This window comes from Lontra canadensis, unplaced genomic scaffold, assembly GCF_010015895.1.
Source record: "Lontra canadensis isolate GAN:19392208 unplaced genomic scaffold, GSC_riverotter_1.0 scaffold11, whole genome shotgun sequence".
Classification (NCBI taxonomy): domain Eukaryota; kingdom Metazoa; phylum Chordata; class Mammalia; order Carnivora; family Mustelidae; genus Lontra; species Lontra canadensis.
Window position 1 is genome coordinate 24,761,456 of NW_022631005.1, and position 18,368 is coordinate 24,779,823.

General features: G+C 36.6%; 1 protein-coding gene across 4 annotated transcripts in view; it reads right to left on the bottom strand.

The window, feature by feature from the left end:
• RAB3GAP1 (RAB3 GTPase activating protein catalytic subunit 1) overlaps positions 1 to 18,368 on the bottom strand; it is a 113,805-nt gene that overhangs the window by 71,966 nt on the left and 23,471 nt on the right. For all 4 annotated transcript variants that reach the window (XM_032856172.1, XM_032856170.1, XM_032856171.1 and 1 more), the window contains exons 4-5: positions 12,157 to 12,289; positions 8,840 to 8,918 (exon numbers count right to left, since the gene is read on the bottom strand). In XM_032856172.1, the coding sequence (XP_032712063.1) occupies positions 8,840 to 8,918; positions 12,157 to 12,289 (212 nt within the window). The remainder of the gene's footprint in view (positions 1 to 8,839; positions 8,919 to 12,156; positions 12,290 to 18,368) is intronic.

Genomic DNA, 18,368 nt, shown 5'->3' on the forward strand with positions numbered 1-18,368 from the left:
ACTATATAATAATAAAGGGGACAATCCAACAAGATCTAAGAAGTGTACATATGCCAAGCTGGGAGTACCCAAATACATATAACCATTAGTAAACATAAAGGAACTCATTGATAATAATACCATAATATAGGAGGGAACCTTAATACCTCACTTACATCAATGGACAGATCATCTAAGCAGAAATTCAACAAGGAAACACGACAGAAATCAGAGGACACAAAGAAATGGAAAAACATTCCATGCTCATGGAGATTGGAAGAAAAATCATTGTTAAAGTGTCTATTACCACCCAATGCAATCTACAGGAGTTGATGCAATCACTATCAAAATACCACCAGCATTTTCCATAGAGCAGTCCATTGTTTCATAGAACAAAGAATCCTAAAAATCCTAACAGACCCCAAAAAGCCAAAACAATCTTGAAAAAGAAAAGCAAAGCTGGTGGCATCACACTTCCAGACTTCAAGTTATATTACAAAGTTGTAGTAATCAAGAGAGTATGGTACTGGCACAAAAATAGACACATAGGGGGCGCCTGGGTGGCTCAGTTGTTAAGCACCTACCTTTGGCTCGGGTCATGATCCCAGTGTCCTGGGATCAAGCCCCCATCGGGCTCCCTGCTCAGTGGGAAGCCTGTTTCTCCCTCTCCCACTCCCCCTGCTTGTGTTCCCTCTCTCACTGTCTCTCTCTCTGTCAAATAAATAAAATCTTAAAAAAAAAAAAAATAGACACACAGATCAATGGAATAGAACAGAAAACCCCAAAACAGACTCAACAACTATACAGTCAACTCATCTTCGACAATGGAAGAAAGGATATCCAATGAAAAGAAGACAGACTCTTCCCACCACAAATGGGTGTTGGGAAAACTGGTCAGCAATATGCAGAAGAATGAAACTGACCACATTATACACCATACATAAGGATAAATTCAAAATGGATAAAGGACCTAACATGAAACAGGAAACCATCAAAATCCTAGAGAACATAGGCAGCAACCTCTTTGACATCAGCAGTAGCAACATTTTCATAGATGTGTCTCCTGAGGGACAGGACACAAAAGCAAAAATGAAACAAAAAGCAAAAAGGGACTTCATCAAGTGAAAGATTATGCACAGTGAAGGAAACCATCAACAAAACTAAAAGGCAACCTTCAGAATTGAGAAGAAATTACAAATGACATGTGATAAAGGGCTAGTATTCATAATCTATAAAGAACTTTTTGAACTCAACACCCAAAAATAAGTAATTTCTTAAGAAATGGACAAAAGAGGGATGCCTGCGTGGCTCAGTTGGTTATGCATCTGCCTTCGGCTCAAGTCATGATCCCAGTGTCCTGGGATAGAGCTCCACATCTGGATTCCCTGCTTGGCGGGAAGCCTGCTTCTCCCTCTGCTGCTCCCCCTGCTTGTGCTCTCTCTCAAATAAATAAAATCTTAAAAAAAAAAAATCTGACATCCAATTCTTACATTAAAAAAAAAAAAAGGGAAAGAAATGGGCAGAGGACATGGATAGACATTTTTCCAAAGGCATACAACTGTCTTAACAGATACATGAAAAGATATTCAACATCACTCATCATCAGGGAAATACAAATCAAAACTACAATGAGATATAACCTCATACCTGTCCAAACAGCTAAAAAAAAACAGCACACAAAAGAACAGATGTTGGTGAGGATATAGAGAAAAAGGAACTCACTTACACTATTGGCAGGAATGCAAACTGATACAGTCACTCTGGAAAACAGTATGGAGGTTCCTCAAAAAGTTAAAAACAGAACTACACTATAATCCAACAACTACACTACTAGGTATTTACCCAATCCAAAGGGATACATGCACCTATATGTTTACAGCAGCATTATCAACAATAGGCAAATTATGGACAGAGCCCAAAATGTCCACTGACTGATGAATGGATAAAGAAGTTGTGGTATAGGGGCACCTGGTGGCTCAGTCAGTTAAGCATCTGCCTTCGGCTTAGGTCAAGTTCCCAGGGTTCTGGGATCAAGTCCTGTATCAGGCCCCTTGCTCAGCAGGGAGCCTGCTTCTCCCTTTCCCTCTGCCTGCCTGCCTGCCAAATATTTTTAAAAAAGAAGTTGTAGGGTATAAACACACATACACAGGAATATTACTCAGCCATAAAAAGGAATGAAATCTTGACATTTGCAATGACTTAGATGGAGCTAGAGTGTATTGTGCTAAGTACAGTCGGTCAGAGAAAGGCAAATACCACATGATTTCACTCATATGTGGAATTTAATAAATTCCACATTCCAAATTAATAAAGGAAAAAGATGAACATATGGGGAGGAGGGGAAAAGGAGAGAAGAAAACCACGGAACAGACTCAACCTGGGAGAACAAAGTTAGGATTGCTGGAGAGGAAGTGGGCAAGGGTATGGGTTAGGAGGATAATGGGTATTAAGGTGAGCACTTGTTGTGATGAGCAATGGGTGTTGTATGTAAGTGATGAATCACTAAATTCTACTCCTGAAACTAACATTACACTATATATCAACTGACTGGAATTTAAATAAAAATCTGGAGAAAAAAATCTGATAAAACATATACAGGATTAACATGCTGAAAACAGTAAGACACTAATAAAAGAAATCAAAGAAGATGTAACTAACTTGAGAGACCATGTTCATAAAATGAAAGACTGCATAGCAAAGATATCAGTTCTCCCTAAACTGTCTAGAGATTTAAGGCAATTACAATAAAAATTCCAGCAGGACTTTTTTTTTTTTTAAGATTTTATTTAGTTATTCGACAGAGACACAGCAAGAGAAGGAATACAAGCAGGTACAGTGGGAGAGGGAGAAGCAGTCTCCCTGCTGAGCAGGGAACCCAATGCGGGGCTAGATCCCAGGACTCTGGGATCATGACCTGGGATAAAGGCAGATGCTTAACGACTGAGCCACCCAGGCACCCCAGCAGGACTTTTTGTAGATATAAATAAACCAATTCTAAAATGTAAATGCAAAAACAAAGGAGCTAGAAAAATCAAAACAAGTGAGAAAAGGAGAAATAAGAGTTGGACGAATCACACCACCTAAATTAAAGACTTAAAACTACAGAAACCAAGAACATCCAGATACATACCCACACAAATATGGCCAAATGATTTTTGACAAAGGCATAAAAGTCAGTCAATGGAAAAAGGAAGCTCTTTTCAACAAATGATAGTAGAAAACTGAACATTTGTTTGCAAAAAAAGAACCGTGACCCAAAACACTTATACAAAAATTAACTTGAAATAGATTATAGATCTACATACAAAATGTAAAACTTTTAGAATAAAACACAGAATTGGCCATAGGATCAAAGTTAACATCACTAGTGATTAAGTCATGTTGATAACATGACCTTCTGATATGTGATGAAAAGGCAATTAATCTCAATGGTATTCTTTCCAAAATCCCACAACCCCAACTGTTATCAAAAGCAAAACAAAGACAAACTAAATTAAAGGACATTCTACAAAATACCTGACTCAACCTCCTCAAAACTGTTGAGATGAAAAATAAGGAAAGACTGAGACACTTTCAAAGACCTGAGACAAACTAAAAAGACATGATGACTAAATGCCTGGATCCTAAATCAGAAAATGGACTTTAGTGGAAAAACTAATTAAAGTTAAGCTAATAACAAGGAATCAATGTTGGTTTCTCAGTTTTGAAATATGTATCATGGTAATATAAGCTGCTAACAGTAGGAAGAGCTGGGTGAGGATATACCAGAACACACTGCACTATATTTGAAACTTTCTATAAATGTAAAATAAACCAAAAAAATTTTTTTCAGTTTATTTTTAAAACATAGGAGAAAACTCTGGGATGTGGTGCCAAGAGTTCTTAGACAAGGCACTGAAACATGACCCATAAAGCAAAAAATTAATAAACTGACAGGACAACACACCTATTACAATAGCTAAAATAAAAAATACTGGCAGCAAATGCTGATGAGTACAAAGAGCAAATGGAACTTTCATACATTGCTGGTAGAAATGCAAAATGTTCAGTCACTCAGGAAATCAGTTTGGTCATTTCTTTTTCTTTTTTTTTTTTTTTAATTGTTTTTAATTCCAGTATAGTTAACATACAATGTTACACTAGTTTCAGGTGTACAATATAGTGACTCAACAATTCCATACATCACCCAGGGCTCATTATTACACAGGCACTCCTGAATCCCCATCACCTATTTCATCCATCACCCCACCCACCTTCCCATCAGTTTGTTCTCTATAATTTTGTTTCTTGGTTTATCTTTTTTCTTTCATTCATTTGTTTTGTTTATTAAATTCTACACAAATGAAGTCATGTGATATTTGTCTTTATGACTTATTTCACCAGCTCTAGCTCCATCCATGATGTTGCAAATGGCAAGATTTCATTCTTTTTACAGTTGAGTAATAGTCCACTGTGTCTGTGTCTGTGTGCATGTGTGTGCACACACACATCTTCTTTATCCATTCATCTATCCTCAGACACACTTAGACTGCTTTCTTATCCTGGCTCTTGTAAATAATGCTGCTATATAAACATAGGGATCCACGTATTCCTCTGAATAAGTGTTTTCATATTTGGGGGGTAAATATGCAGTAGTGTGATGACTGGATTATAGGGTAGTTCTATTTTCAACTTTCTGAGGAACCTCCATACTGTTTGCCCCAATGGCTACACCAGTCTGCATTCCTACCAACAGTGCAAGAGGGGTCCTTTTTCTCCACATTCTCATCAACACTTATGGTTTCTTGTGGTTTTGACTTCAGCCATTCTGACAGTTGTGAGGTGGTATCTCACTGTAGTTTTGATCTTCATCTCCTTGATGATGAGCGATGTTGAGCATCTTTTCACATGTCTGTTTGGCCATCTGGATGTCTTTTTTGAAGAAATGCCTGTTCATGCTTGCCCATTTTTTAATTGGATTGATTTTTGGGTGTTCAGATGTATCAGTTCTTTAATATATTTTGGATATTAACCCTTTGTGGGATAGATCATTTGAAAATATCTTTCCCAATCAGTAGGTTGCCTTTTAGTTTTGCTGACTGTTTCCTTCATTGTGCAGAAGCTTTATATTTTGATGCAGTTGCAATAATATGTTTTGGCCAATTTTTATAAAGTTAAAAATAGGGGCACCTGGGTGGCTCAGTGGGTTAAAGCCTCTGCCTTCGGCTTGGGCCATGGTCCCAGGGTCCTGGGATTAAGCCCCGCATCGGGCTCTCTGCTCCACAGAGAGCCTGCTTCCTCTCTTTCTCTGCCTGCCTCTCTGCCTATGTGTGATCTCTGTCTGTCAAATAAATAAATAAATTGAAAAAATAAATAAATAAATACTTACCATATAACTAGCAATCTCAACCCAATCTTAGCCCAGTGAACTAAAAATGTACTTTCACACAAAAATCTGTGCACATATATTTGTAACAGCTCTAATCATAAATGCCCAAACCTAGAAACAGCCTTAATATCCTTCAACAAGTGAATGAATAAACAAACTGTGGTATACCCTTACAAGAGAATACTACTCAGCAATAAAAAGGAATAAGCTACTGATACAGAATTACTTAAAAGATCTTGAAAGCATTACAGGGAAAGAAACTAGTCTCAAACAGTTACTATATGATTCTATCTCTATGACATTCTTGAAAAGACAAAGCTCTCAAAACTAAAAATATATCATTAATTGCCAGAAATAATAATGAACAAGAAGAGTTTTTTTTAGGAGGTTACACTTTGTTGTATATCCTGATTATAGTAGTAGTTTTTAAAAATCTATACATATGTGTTGAAGGTCAATGAACTATTCATTTAAAAAAAAAAGTCAATTTTACTATATGCTAATTTTTAAAATAAAAAAATTTTTTAGTAAATGTAAAGGTTAAAAAAAACTACTAACAAGTGATTTTCATTAATATGAAGAAATATATCACTAACAAGTACTTCATTAATACACAGAAAGGTTTTGCTTATTTATTCAACAAATGTTTTTAAACTATGGACTATGTGTCAAACCCAGTTTTAGGAAATAAATACCAAAAAGCTGTCAAGAATGAATATATTTTGGGGCGCCTGGGTGGCTCAGTGGGTTAAGCCGCTGCCTTCGGCTCAGGTCATGATCCCAGGGTTCTGGGATCGAGTCCCGCATCGGGCTCTCTGCTCAGCAGGGAGCCTGCTTCCCTCTCTCTCTCTCTGCCTGTCTCTCTGTCTACTTGTGATCTCTCTCTGTCAAGTAAATAAATAAAATCTTTAAAAAAAAAAAAAAAGAATGAATATGTTTTATCTATGGAATGGACATGAATTGGGGGAGACTAGATGTAAGACTGTAATGGGTTACATAATGTTCCCTCAAAATTCATGTCTATTTAGAAACTTTAAAAAAACCAGCTGAACAGAAATTATGTAACAGCACTCAGAGTCTGGTAAACATACTATGTACCATTATTTTACTAAATCCTTGCAGTTACTCTGAAAGGTACCTATTATTTATTATTCTGTCTTTACCAACTCAGAGAAATTAAGTAATTTTCCCGAAGTTGACAATAAGTATTGAGCTAGAAATTAAACCTAAGTGTGTTTAATTCAGTGTCTGGCCAAATAGTAGGTATTCAATTAATGTTGAGTGAATGAATACATACAAAGTCATGTTCTATGAATCGTGCTGCCTTCTGATGTATTCTGTCATTTTAAATGTATACATTCGGGGTGCCTGGGTGGCTCAGTGGGTTAAGCCGCTGCCTTCGGCTCAGGTCATGATCTCAGAGTCCTGGGATCGAATCCCGCATCGGGCTCTCTGCTCAGTGGGGGGCCTGCTTCCCTCTCTCTCTGCCTGCCTCTCCATCTACTTGTGATCTCTCTCTGTCAAATAAATAAATAAAATCTTTAAAAATAAATAAATAAATAAATAAATAAATAAATGTATACATTCACATTTTAAAAGATCAGAAGAGAATCTGGATGGATTAAATTAAATGGCAATGTACTAAATTCTCTTATATTTGTTTAAGTTGTTTAAGTTCACAGTTACTAAAAGATCACACTAAAATGACAGGCATACTTATGAAACAATATCCAGTTTATCTGCATCTGCAATTAGTTTTTTTTAGTGTGCTACAGTCTACTTGTTATAGTAATCACACTAGCATGAAGAGAAAAGAAGCAAAGATATCATTTTTTCCTTTCTTAAAAATTCTTTAGTAAAAAATCAAGGGATGCCTGGGTGGCTCAGTTGGTTAAGCATCCAACTCCTGATTTCAGCTCAGGTCATGATCTCAGGGGCATTGGGTTCCTTGCCTACTATGGAGTCTGCTTGAGGATTCTCCCTCTCCCTCTGCCTCTCCCCCCAATGCATATCCATTCTCTCTCTCTCTCAAATAAATATATAAATAAATCTTATTAAAAAAAGAAATTAAAAGACCAACTCACACCAACACACTAATGTAAAACCAGTATATAAATTTATTTTAACTAGGTCTCCTTTCTTGATCACACATTCACACTTGAAACATTTTGGTGGTGGTATGCTTCAACACCACCCCTACCAAAATAAGATAATGCCCTTTTAAGTGTGATGTACCTCTTATATTAACTTATCACATTTATAATTAAGATATAAGTGAGAGGTGCCTGGGTGGCTCAGTGGGTTAAAGCCTCTGCCTTCGGCTCAGGTCATGATCCCAGGGTCCTGGGATCGAGCCCCACATTGGGCTCTCTGCTTGAGAGGGCCCTCTCTCTCTACCTGCCTCTCTGCCTACTTGTGATTTCTGTCTGTCAAATAAATAAATAAATAAATCTTAAAAAAAAAATGAGTGAGTCATGATGTTATCATGTAACTAAGATCAACATTTTACTTCTATTGAATTTCCAACAATACATATTAAGTTTTCTGTGATATGCAAATGTTCCATGCTAGTCATCGGAATTATAGTTAGGCTCTAACTTACATTATGAAATATATTGTGCAGAAAAGAGTTAACAGTGGGCCTGTGACTACTATCCTTCCATGCTAGTCATCGGAATTATAGTTAGGCTCTAACTTACATTATGAAATATACTGTGCAGAAAAGAGTTAACAGCAGGCCTGTGACTACTATCCTTAGAATGGCCTGCATGCAGGGGCGCCTGGGTGACTCAGTGGGTTAAAGCCTCTGTCTTCGGCTCAGGTCATGATCCCAGAGTCCTGGGATCGAGCCCCATATCAGGCTCTCTAATCGGTGATAAGCCTGCTTCCCCCTCTCTCTCTGCCTGCCTCTGCCTACCTGTGATCTCTGTTTGTCAAATAAATAAATAAAATCTTAAAAAAAAAAAAAAGAATGGCCTGCATGCAAGGCTGACCTTCGGCAGGCTTCTAGGAATTTGGATTTTGAGAGGGTTCTCAAAAAACTCTCCAATAAGAGTTACTGTGCTTAATCTGTTTGTACAAACAATGTGGTTTATGCTAAACACCTGCTCCCCTTTTGGGAGTCTGAAATTTTGTTATGTACCAGTCAAAGGGTGCCAGCCCCCAAATATAAACGCTAAGACCTGAGCCTCTAACAAGCTTCCCTGATAGAAAACATCTCATAGGTGTTGTCACAACTTGTTGCTAAGGAAATTAAGTATGTTCTGTGTGACTCCATTAGGAAAGGACTCAAACACGAATTCCTCCAAACTTTGCCTCAGCCACCTTTTCCCTGTGCTAATTCTGTTTGCAGATATCGCTGTAATAAATCATAGTAAGTGTACCCATATGCTGAGTTTTGTGCATCTTCCTAGCAAATCACTGAGCCTGGGGGAGATGTTGGGGTCACCCCAAACCACATACTAAAAGTTACCTGAGTAAAAGTATACCTACCATCTTACCAGGCAATGTGCTCTTGGAGGAAAGTCATTATTCATACACAACAAATCTTGCATAGATTGTGGAATAACATCTACAAAAACATTTAATAATGAAAAAATTAGTATGTTCACTCTAAGACAAAATTTTATGACATGACTGAAAAAAAAATCACATTATGTAACATATCTTGCTAGTCCATGTAGTTTTGCAATTGCTCAAGGATTTATATCTAGGACTTGCTCTACAATTTGGGGTGAGAGAGATGTCTCTTTCCCACTGTCTTATTTCAAAAAAGCCAGCCTCTAAAAACAAAAAATATTATTCCTACATGTATATTTTCCTTTTTTCTAAGTCATGACTCAAACGTTTCCTCATCCTTCCTACAAAGCCACATTTTATCTGTTCTTCTTGGTCTGCCCTTGTCCCTACTTTTCTTCAAAATTTTACTTAGAATCCTGTCAACACTTTATCATCTCCCATGGCTAGTCTTTGCTAGCCTCTGGCCATTTACGGAGGGCTTCTTATAACCACTAAACAAGGATATCTCAGTCGTTAAGTATCTGCCTTCGGCTCAGGTCATGATCCTAGGACGGAGCCCCATATTGGGCTCCCTGCTCAGCTGGAAGCGTGCTTCTCCTTCTCCCACTCCCCCTGCTTGTGTTCCCTCTCTCACTGTGTCTCTCTCTATCAAATATCAAATAAATAAAATCTTAAAAAACAGAAAACAAAAATTAAAAAAAAAACACTAACCAGGTTCCCACTTTTTACCCATGCATCTTTAAGCACTTGTATTGCCATTTATAATAAGACAGTGACATAAATGATCCTTAGTTATGCATAAATTCATAATAAATTCAAAGTATAAAGAATATTTGTTCATAAAAATATTTCCTTTTATTGTATAGCCATAATTCCTTAGGAAATATATATTTTCTCAATTTTCAAAAAGAATAAATAGGAGAACACTAATGACGATACTTTAACTGAAGCAATGAGCAACCCAACAAAATAAAAGATCAGTGCTCAAAACTTCTGACATCTGATAGTATAATTTTAAATATGTATTTCCAGGGACGCCTGGGTGGCTCAGTTGGTTGGACGACTGCCTTCGGCTCAGTCATGATCCTGGAGTCCCGGGATTGAGTCCCACATCGGGCTCCCAGCTCCACGGGGAGTCTGCTTCTCTCTCTGACCTTCTCCTCGCTCATGCTCCCTCTCACTGTCTCTCTCTCAAATAAATAAATAAAATCTTTAAAAAAAAAAAAATGTGTCTCCAAATTAAATGAGTTGATGATTTACTTGTAACTTCTATCATTAGGTATAGCTTTAATCACAACCAAATTAAAACTGCACAATACATATACACATGCAATAATAATGACTTAAGTAACCCAAATCCATTCATCTTCTCTCATACCACAGTCCCCTATACGAGTTTACCTTAGAAAAACTGATTCTAAGCCTCGTCATTATAACAGCTTTTCCTTGATGTATGATCTTCCCTCAAATTAACAGCCCTCAAGATTTCTCTACTTTTAACAGTTCCTTCATTAGTCAGCAGAATGTAGGACCTGGCAATCTCTGGGCTATTATCAGACTTCCCATCAGTTGCATATATTTCCCTCATCCACTTACTCCTGAAGTACACATATTCATATTTTGGTGTAATTATTTTATTTAGTGTATAATTGTCTTATATATGTGTATAGATGGTCAATGTTATCTGTCCTAGTTTATGAATCTGAATATATATGCTAACTACTTTATTGTTTCTAAAAAGAATGCATATAATACAAAAGGTTATATAATTTTATTCCTATACAAGAAAAGGTACAAATATTTCAGGCCTAAACTTACAAATGATAATCTGTTTTAAGCAGAAAAACTTTTTTCCTTAATTTATTTTTTCAATTGAAATATAACTGACATTTAACATTATATTACTGTCAGGTATACAATATCATAATAACTCATTAATTGTATACACTGCAAAATGATCACCGTAAGTCTAGTCAACATCTGTCACCAGTTAACAACAAAAATTTCCTTGTTATAAGAACTTTTACAACTTAAATCTCTGAGCAACTTTCACATATATGATACAGTACGATTAACTATAGTTACCATGCTGGACATTAATTACATCCCCATGACTTATTTATTTTATAACTGTAAATGTGTACTTTGACCTCTTTCATCCATGTTGCCCACCCCTCAACCTCCACCTCTGGGAACCACCAATCTATTCTCATAAATGTAAGTCTGATGAGTTTTGTTTTCATTTTTTTTTTTTTAGATTCTACATATAAGAGATATCATACAATATGTCTTTCTCTTATTTCACTTAGCATAATATCATCAATTGCCTGAAAAACTAACACACATTCTGCATATTTATTTTTTAAGTGAGTAAAGAAGGGTATTTGACTGACAGCTCCAAGATTCTTATTTTTCCAATACCTTGGTCTCTCACTATTATATGCTACTCTACCTCAAGGAAGAGATTTTGGGGGGTACCTGGGTGGCTCAGTCAGTTGAGTGTCTGCCCTCGGCTCCTGAATTCTAATCCATCTGATCTGACTACAAACTTTGGGGTATAACCAAAACACTACACTGATAAATCAGAAAATAACTTTTATTTTTAAATCCTTCAAATCCCAGCTTATTGCTTAATTCTTCATTACATCTTCCCTGATCTCTCTTCAGTTAGAACTGATCGTTTCTTCTCTGAATTTCAGTAGCACTTTTTCTGGGCTCTATGATGGCACTCATCATTTTCTATCTCCTATGACCATTAGTTATTTATAGACCATATATCCCTTACTGGACCGTAAATTTCTTTTAACTGGGGGTTAAAAGTGCACGCAATAAATATTTTGCTCATCTAATTAATCTTGAAACGCTGCTATGACTGTTCCTCTAAAAAGATCATATTCGGGACGCCTGGGTGGCTCAGTTGGTTAAGCGGCTGCCTTCGGCTCAGGTCATGATCCCAGCGACCTGGGATCGAGTCCCACATCGGGCTCCTTGCCCGGCGGGGAGCCTGCTTCTCCCTCTGCCTCTGCCTGCCTCTCTGTCTGCCTGTGCTTGCTCGCTCTCTCTCCCTCTGTCTCTGACAAATAAATAAATAAAATCTTAAAAAAAAAAAATTAAAAAAAAATAAAAATAATAATAAAAAGATCATATTCTATTTCAGATGCAGTGAAACAACTTCGCAAATGTAAAACATCTCCAGAGGACACTATTTAATTAAGAGAACTAAATTCATAATTCAAAATTATAATCACTCTTACAGTCAAGAGTTTCAAAATATGTAGTTAACAACTTACCTTCCAATATTTCATCCTTTCCTTCTTTATCAGTGGAATCTTGTACAAGATAATGATGAGTGATTGAGAACTTGAAGTCAGCAAAGGAAATTTCATCTGATTTCTCTTCCCATGTGCCAGAAGTAAATATACCCTATATTTAACAATAAAATGGGAAAAACATCCTCAAGGAAGTTCCCTTAAAATATTAACTATCCAGAGACATACAAAATTATAATTTTTGAATAATTTTTGTAAGATACACATATAAAATCAAGAATATACAGTAAGTCCCATGCCACTTACATTAAAAAAAAAAAAAACCCTTCCTACCATTAGCAGAATCTCTGAGTTACTTTCAGCTGAGAACGGTAACATTTCATAAATTTTAAAATTTAGGAAAAAATATGGCAGCAAAATATACTTTTATCATAAAAATCTCAAATCTGATATCACTATATAGTACAGAGCATTACTGGACATCAGAAATTGCTTAATAAAAAGCAGTTTGTAGAATCAACTTGAGTGACATGACATTTGTAGGACTTACTTCCTTAACATATTTCTGCAACCTCCTTTAGCAAGCTTTGGTATTTAAATATTTTCATTTAAATAGCAATTCTTGACTGGAAAACATTTTAATTTAAAGTTCCAAAGAGCCCCCTGACTTATACAACATAATCATAAAAAAGGATTTTTCCCATTTTCTAATCTCCCATAGCTATTCCTACCACTGGAGAAGAGGTATATAGTCACTGCAGCAGAGCACCACTATGAGGCAGGAAATACCAACCCAGCAACTTGCCAAGCAAAGACAGTTCCAAACTAGACAGAAAATATGTAAGGAATGAGTCTGTGAGTTGTTGGGTTTTTATAAAAAGTGTTTTCATGGGGCGCCTGGGTGGCTCAGTGGGTTAAAGCCTCTGCCTTCAGCTCGGGTCATGATCCCAGGGTCCTGAGATTGAACCCCGCATCGGGCTCTCTGCTCGGTGGGGAGCCTGCTTCCTCCTCTCTCTGACTGCCTCTCTGCCTACTTATAATCTCTGTCTGTCAAATAAATAAATAAATAAATCTTAAAAAAAAAAAAGGTGTTTTCATGATCATACCTAATGTAGAACACTCAAATTTTTTATATGTGTTTCTGGCAAAGTATTTGTAATTCTGAATGGAGTTAAATCATATTTTAAATGTCTTACGGGTATAATATGTTAATATATCAAACACCAATTTTTTTATTAAGAGAAAAACCACCACGTATGATACATATCAAAACCTATAATTTTATATGTTGGGTTTCTCTAAAGTAAGGTTAACCTGTATTGAATTAAGATATATATGGCCTATACCAAAATTCTCAAATTGTATACTTAAGAGCTTGGTGTGCTACAAGGAATGCCCACTATAAAGCAATTAAGGCTAAAACTAAGGACAAGGGCAAAGTCCAGAAAATGAGAGAAAAGCACATTCTTCAAGCTTACAGAAAAGCTGAAATACTCTACTTAAATGATACGAAGAAACATTACCTGATCCTAATTTTGGATTCTGAGAACTACTATCAAACTTACCAACAGCCATCTCAAGGAGGATTTGCTTGTATTCAATAAACAAGTGGTATCCAGGTTCTGGCTCCCAAACAGACTTTTTAAGATAATCAGTTCAACAAAAAACAATAATCTGCCTCCTTCAATTCCATTATGATGCAGTCCTTTGACACCAAATTTTAGTATGGTATATATTTATGATTAGAATCAGAAATGACAGTTCTGGTTCAAAATTAATCTAGTGGTTCATCAAAAATAACCTCTGAGGGCACCGATCAGACAATAAAAAAGAAACAAGCATATATAATGGAAAGAAATAAAACTGTCTACATTCACAATGATTTGATATGTACCTAGAATATCCAAAGCAATGTACAAACTACTAAAACTAACTGATGAGCTTAGGAAGTTAAGAATTCAAGATCAATATACAAAAACCATCTGTATTTTTATATACAGACAGCAAACACTTGGAAAATGATTTTTTTATTAACATATAATATATTATTTGCCTCAGGGGTACAGGTCTGTGAATCCTCAGTCTTACACAATCCACAGCACTCACAATAGCACATACCCTCCCCAATGTCCATAACCCAGCCACCCTATCCCTTCCCTCCAAATCCCCCAGCAACCCTCAGTTTGTTTCCTGAGATTAAGAGTCTCTTATGGTTTGTCTCCCTCCCTGGTCCCACCGGAAAATGATTTCTTTAATACCATTCTTACAACATCCAAAATAAATTAACTAGAAATACATGTAACAAAAGATGAGCAAGAATTCTACCTAAGAATGCTTCAAAACATTGATAAGTGATTATTAAAGACCTAAAGAGAGCTCAATGTACTTGGATTGGAAGACACAACAGCATTAAGGTGTCATTCTCCTCAAATAAATCTATAAATTCAACACCATCCTAATCAAAATCCCAGACATTTTGTAGAAATTGACAAGCTGATTCTAAAACTAAAATGAAATCCAAAGGACCTAAAATACCTAAAATAATTCTGATGAAAAATATACTATCTAATTTTAAGACTTATTTTGCTATTGTAATTAAGACTACTATATAGTGGCATAAAGACAAATAGATCATTTAGACATAACAGTCCAGAAATACATTCACACTTATCCATTTTACAACAGAGGAACTACTGCAATTCAGTAGGGAAAGGGAAAGGATGGTCTTTTCAACAAACGGTCCTGGAATAATAAGATATTCAAATAGAGGAAAACAGAGAACTGTCTTTACAAACTTGAGATTGGCAAAGACTCCTTTGACAGGGCTCAAAATGCACTAATAATAAAATCAAAAATTAAGAAAATGAGGAATACCCAAATACATAAAATAGCTAGTAACAAACATAAAAGAACTAATCGATAATAATACAGTAACTGTATGGGGCTTTAGCACCCCATTCACATCAATGGACAGATCATCTACCTAAACAGAAAATCATCAACAAAACAATGGCTTTGAATGACACACTGGTATAAATGGATTTAACAGATATTAGATATTTAACAGATATTATTATGCAGGATATTCCATCATATGAAAGTAGACTACACCTTCTTTTTAAGTGTACATACAACATTTTCCAGAACAGATCACATATTAGGCCACAAAACAAGCCTCAACAAATTCAAAAAGACTGAAGATATACCATGTTTCTTTTCTGACAACACTATGAAACTAGAAGTCAATCACAAGAAAAAATCTGGAAAGACCATAAATACATGGACATTAAATAACATGCTAATAAGCAATAAATGAGTCAACCAGGAAATAAAAGAAGAAATAATAATGTACATGGGGGAAAAAAAGAAAATGAAAATGTAACAGTTCAAACCTTTGGGATATATGAAAATCTGTTTTAAAAGGGAAGTTTATAGGAACAGGTATACCTCAAGAAGCAAGAAAAATCTCAAATAACCTAACCTTACATGTAAGGGAGCTTTTGTAAAAAGAACAATTAACAAAACCTAAAACCAACAGAAGGCAGGAAATAATAAAGATAAATAAATAAATAAATAAAGCAGAAATAAATGAAACAGAAATGTAAAAAAAAAAAAAAAAAAAACCCACTAGAACATACACCAATGAAACCAGGAGCTGGTTCTTTAAGGGAAAAAAAAAAATCAATAAAATTGAAAAATCTCTAGCCAGACTGATCAATAAAAAAAGAGGACCCAAATAAATAAAGCCACAAATGAGAGAAGAGAAATAAAAATATCAAATATCAAAGAAATACAAACAATTGTAAGAGAATATTATGAAAAACTATATGCCAACAAATTGGGACAACCTAGAAGAAATGTAAAATTCCTAGAAACATATAAACTATCAAAACTGAAACAAGAAGAAATAGTAAATTTGAACAGACCAATAACCAGCAAAGGAATTAAATCCATAATCAAAGTCCAGGACCAGAGGGCTTCACAGGCGAATTCTACCAAACCTTTTTTTTTTTTAAGATTTTATTTATTTATTTGACAGACAGAGATTACAAGTAGGCAGAGAGGCAGGCAGAGAGAGAGGGGAAAGCAGGCTCCCCGCCGAGCCCAATGCGGGGCTCGATCCCAGGACCCTGGGACCATGACCTGAGCCAAAGGCAGAGGCTTTAACCCACTGAGCCACCCAGGTGCCCCTCTACCAAACCTTTAAAGAGCTGGGATGCCTAGGTGGCTCAGTTGTTAAAACATCTGCCTTTGTTTGGCTCAGGTCATGATCCCTGGGGTCCTGAGATCAAGTCCTAAGTTGGGCTTCTTTTTTTTTTTTTTTTTTTAAGATTTTATTTACTTATTTGACAGACGGAGATCACAAGTAGACAGAGAAGCAGGCAGAGAGAGAAGAGAAAGCCGGCTCCCTGCTGGGCAGAGAGCCTGATGCAGGGCTCGATCCCAGGACCCTGGGATCATGACCTGAGCCGATGGCATAGGCTGTAACCCACTGAGCCACCAAGGCGCCCCCTAAGTCGGGCTTCTTGAGGGAGCCTGCTTCTCCCTCTGCTTGGGCTCTCTCTCTCTCTCTGACAAATACATAAAATCTTTTTTTTTTCTCAAAGATTTTATTTATTTATTTGACAGAAATCACAAGTAGGCAGAGAGGCAGGCAGAGAGAGACAGAGAAGCAGGCTCCCTGCTGAGTGGAGAGCCCGATGCGGGACTCAATTTCAGGATCCTGGGATCATGACCTGAGCCAAAGGCAGAGGCTTTAAACCCACAGAGCCACCCAGGCACCCAATACATAAAATCTTTAATTAATTAATTAATTAATAAGAGTTAATATCTATTCTTCTCAGGTGCTTGGGTGGCTCAGTCAGTTAAGTGTCTGCCTTCAGCTCAGGTCATGATCCCAAGATCCTGGAATCAAGTCCCATATCAGACTCCCTGCTCAGCAGGGAGTTTGCTTCTCCTTCTCCTTTTGCCCCTTCCCCCACACTTGTGTTCTCTCACTTACTAGGCACTCCCTCCCAAATAAATATTTTTTTAAAAATATTTAAAAAAAAAATCTATTCCTCTCAAACTATTCCAAAATACAGAAGAGGAAGACTTCCAAATGCATTCCAACAGGCCAGTCTTATCCTAATACCAAAACCAGATAGACACCACAAAAGAAGAGAAATACAGACAAATATTCCTTGAAGAACACAGAAGCAAAAATACTAAACAGAATCTAGCAAACTGAATACAACAACCATTTAAAAAAAAATTCATTCACCCCAAGCAAGTGGGATTTATTCCCAGGATACAAGGGTGGTTAAATATTTGCAAATCAATCAAAGTGATGCATCACCCCAATAAGAGGAAGTATAAAACCCCTATGATCATTTCAGTAATGGAGAAAAAATCTGACAAAGTACAACATCAACTTATGCTACAAACCCTCAATAAAGTATGTTTAGAGGAAACTACATCAACATAATAAAGGCCTGATATGAAAAACTCACAACTAACCACCATGCCTAAATGGGGAAAAACAGAGCTTTTCCCCTAAGGTCAAGAACAAGACAAGGGTGGCCACTCTGACCACTTTCACTCAACATAGTACTGGAAGTGCCAGTCAGAGCAATCAAACAACAACAACAACAACAACAAAAAAAACCATCAAAGGTTTCCAAATCAGGAGGAACAAGTCAAACTTTCACTATTTGCAGATGATATGATACTATATAGAGGAAACCCAAAAGATAACATCAAAAAACTGCTTAGAACTCATTAATGAATTCATTAAAGTTGTAGGATACAAAATCAAGGCACAGAAATCTGTTGCATTCCTTTTTTTTTTTCTTTTTTCTAAGATTTTATTAATTTGGGCGCCTGGGTGGCTCAGTGGGTTAAGCCTCTGCCTTCGGCTCAGGTCATAATTTCAGGGTCCTGGGATCGAGTCCCACATGGGGATCTCTGCATGGCAGGGAGCCTGCTTCCTCCTCTCTCTCTCTGCTTGCCTCTCTGCCTACTTGTGATCTCTGTCTGTCAAAGAAATAAATAAAATCTTAAAAAAAAAAGATTTTATTAATTTGACAGAGATAGAGACAGCAAGAGAGAGAACACAAGCAGGGGGAGTGGGAAAGGGAAAGCATGGGAGAAGCAGGGCTTCCAACTGAACAGGGAGCAGTATGCTGGCCAATCCCAGGACTCTGGGATCAGGACCTGAGCTGGAGGCAGATGCTTAACAACTGAGCCACCCA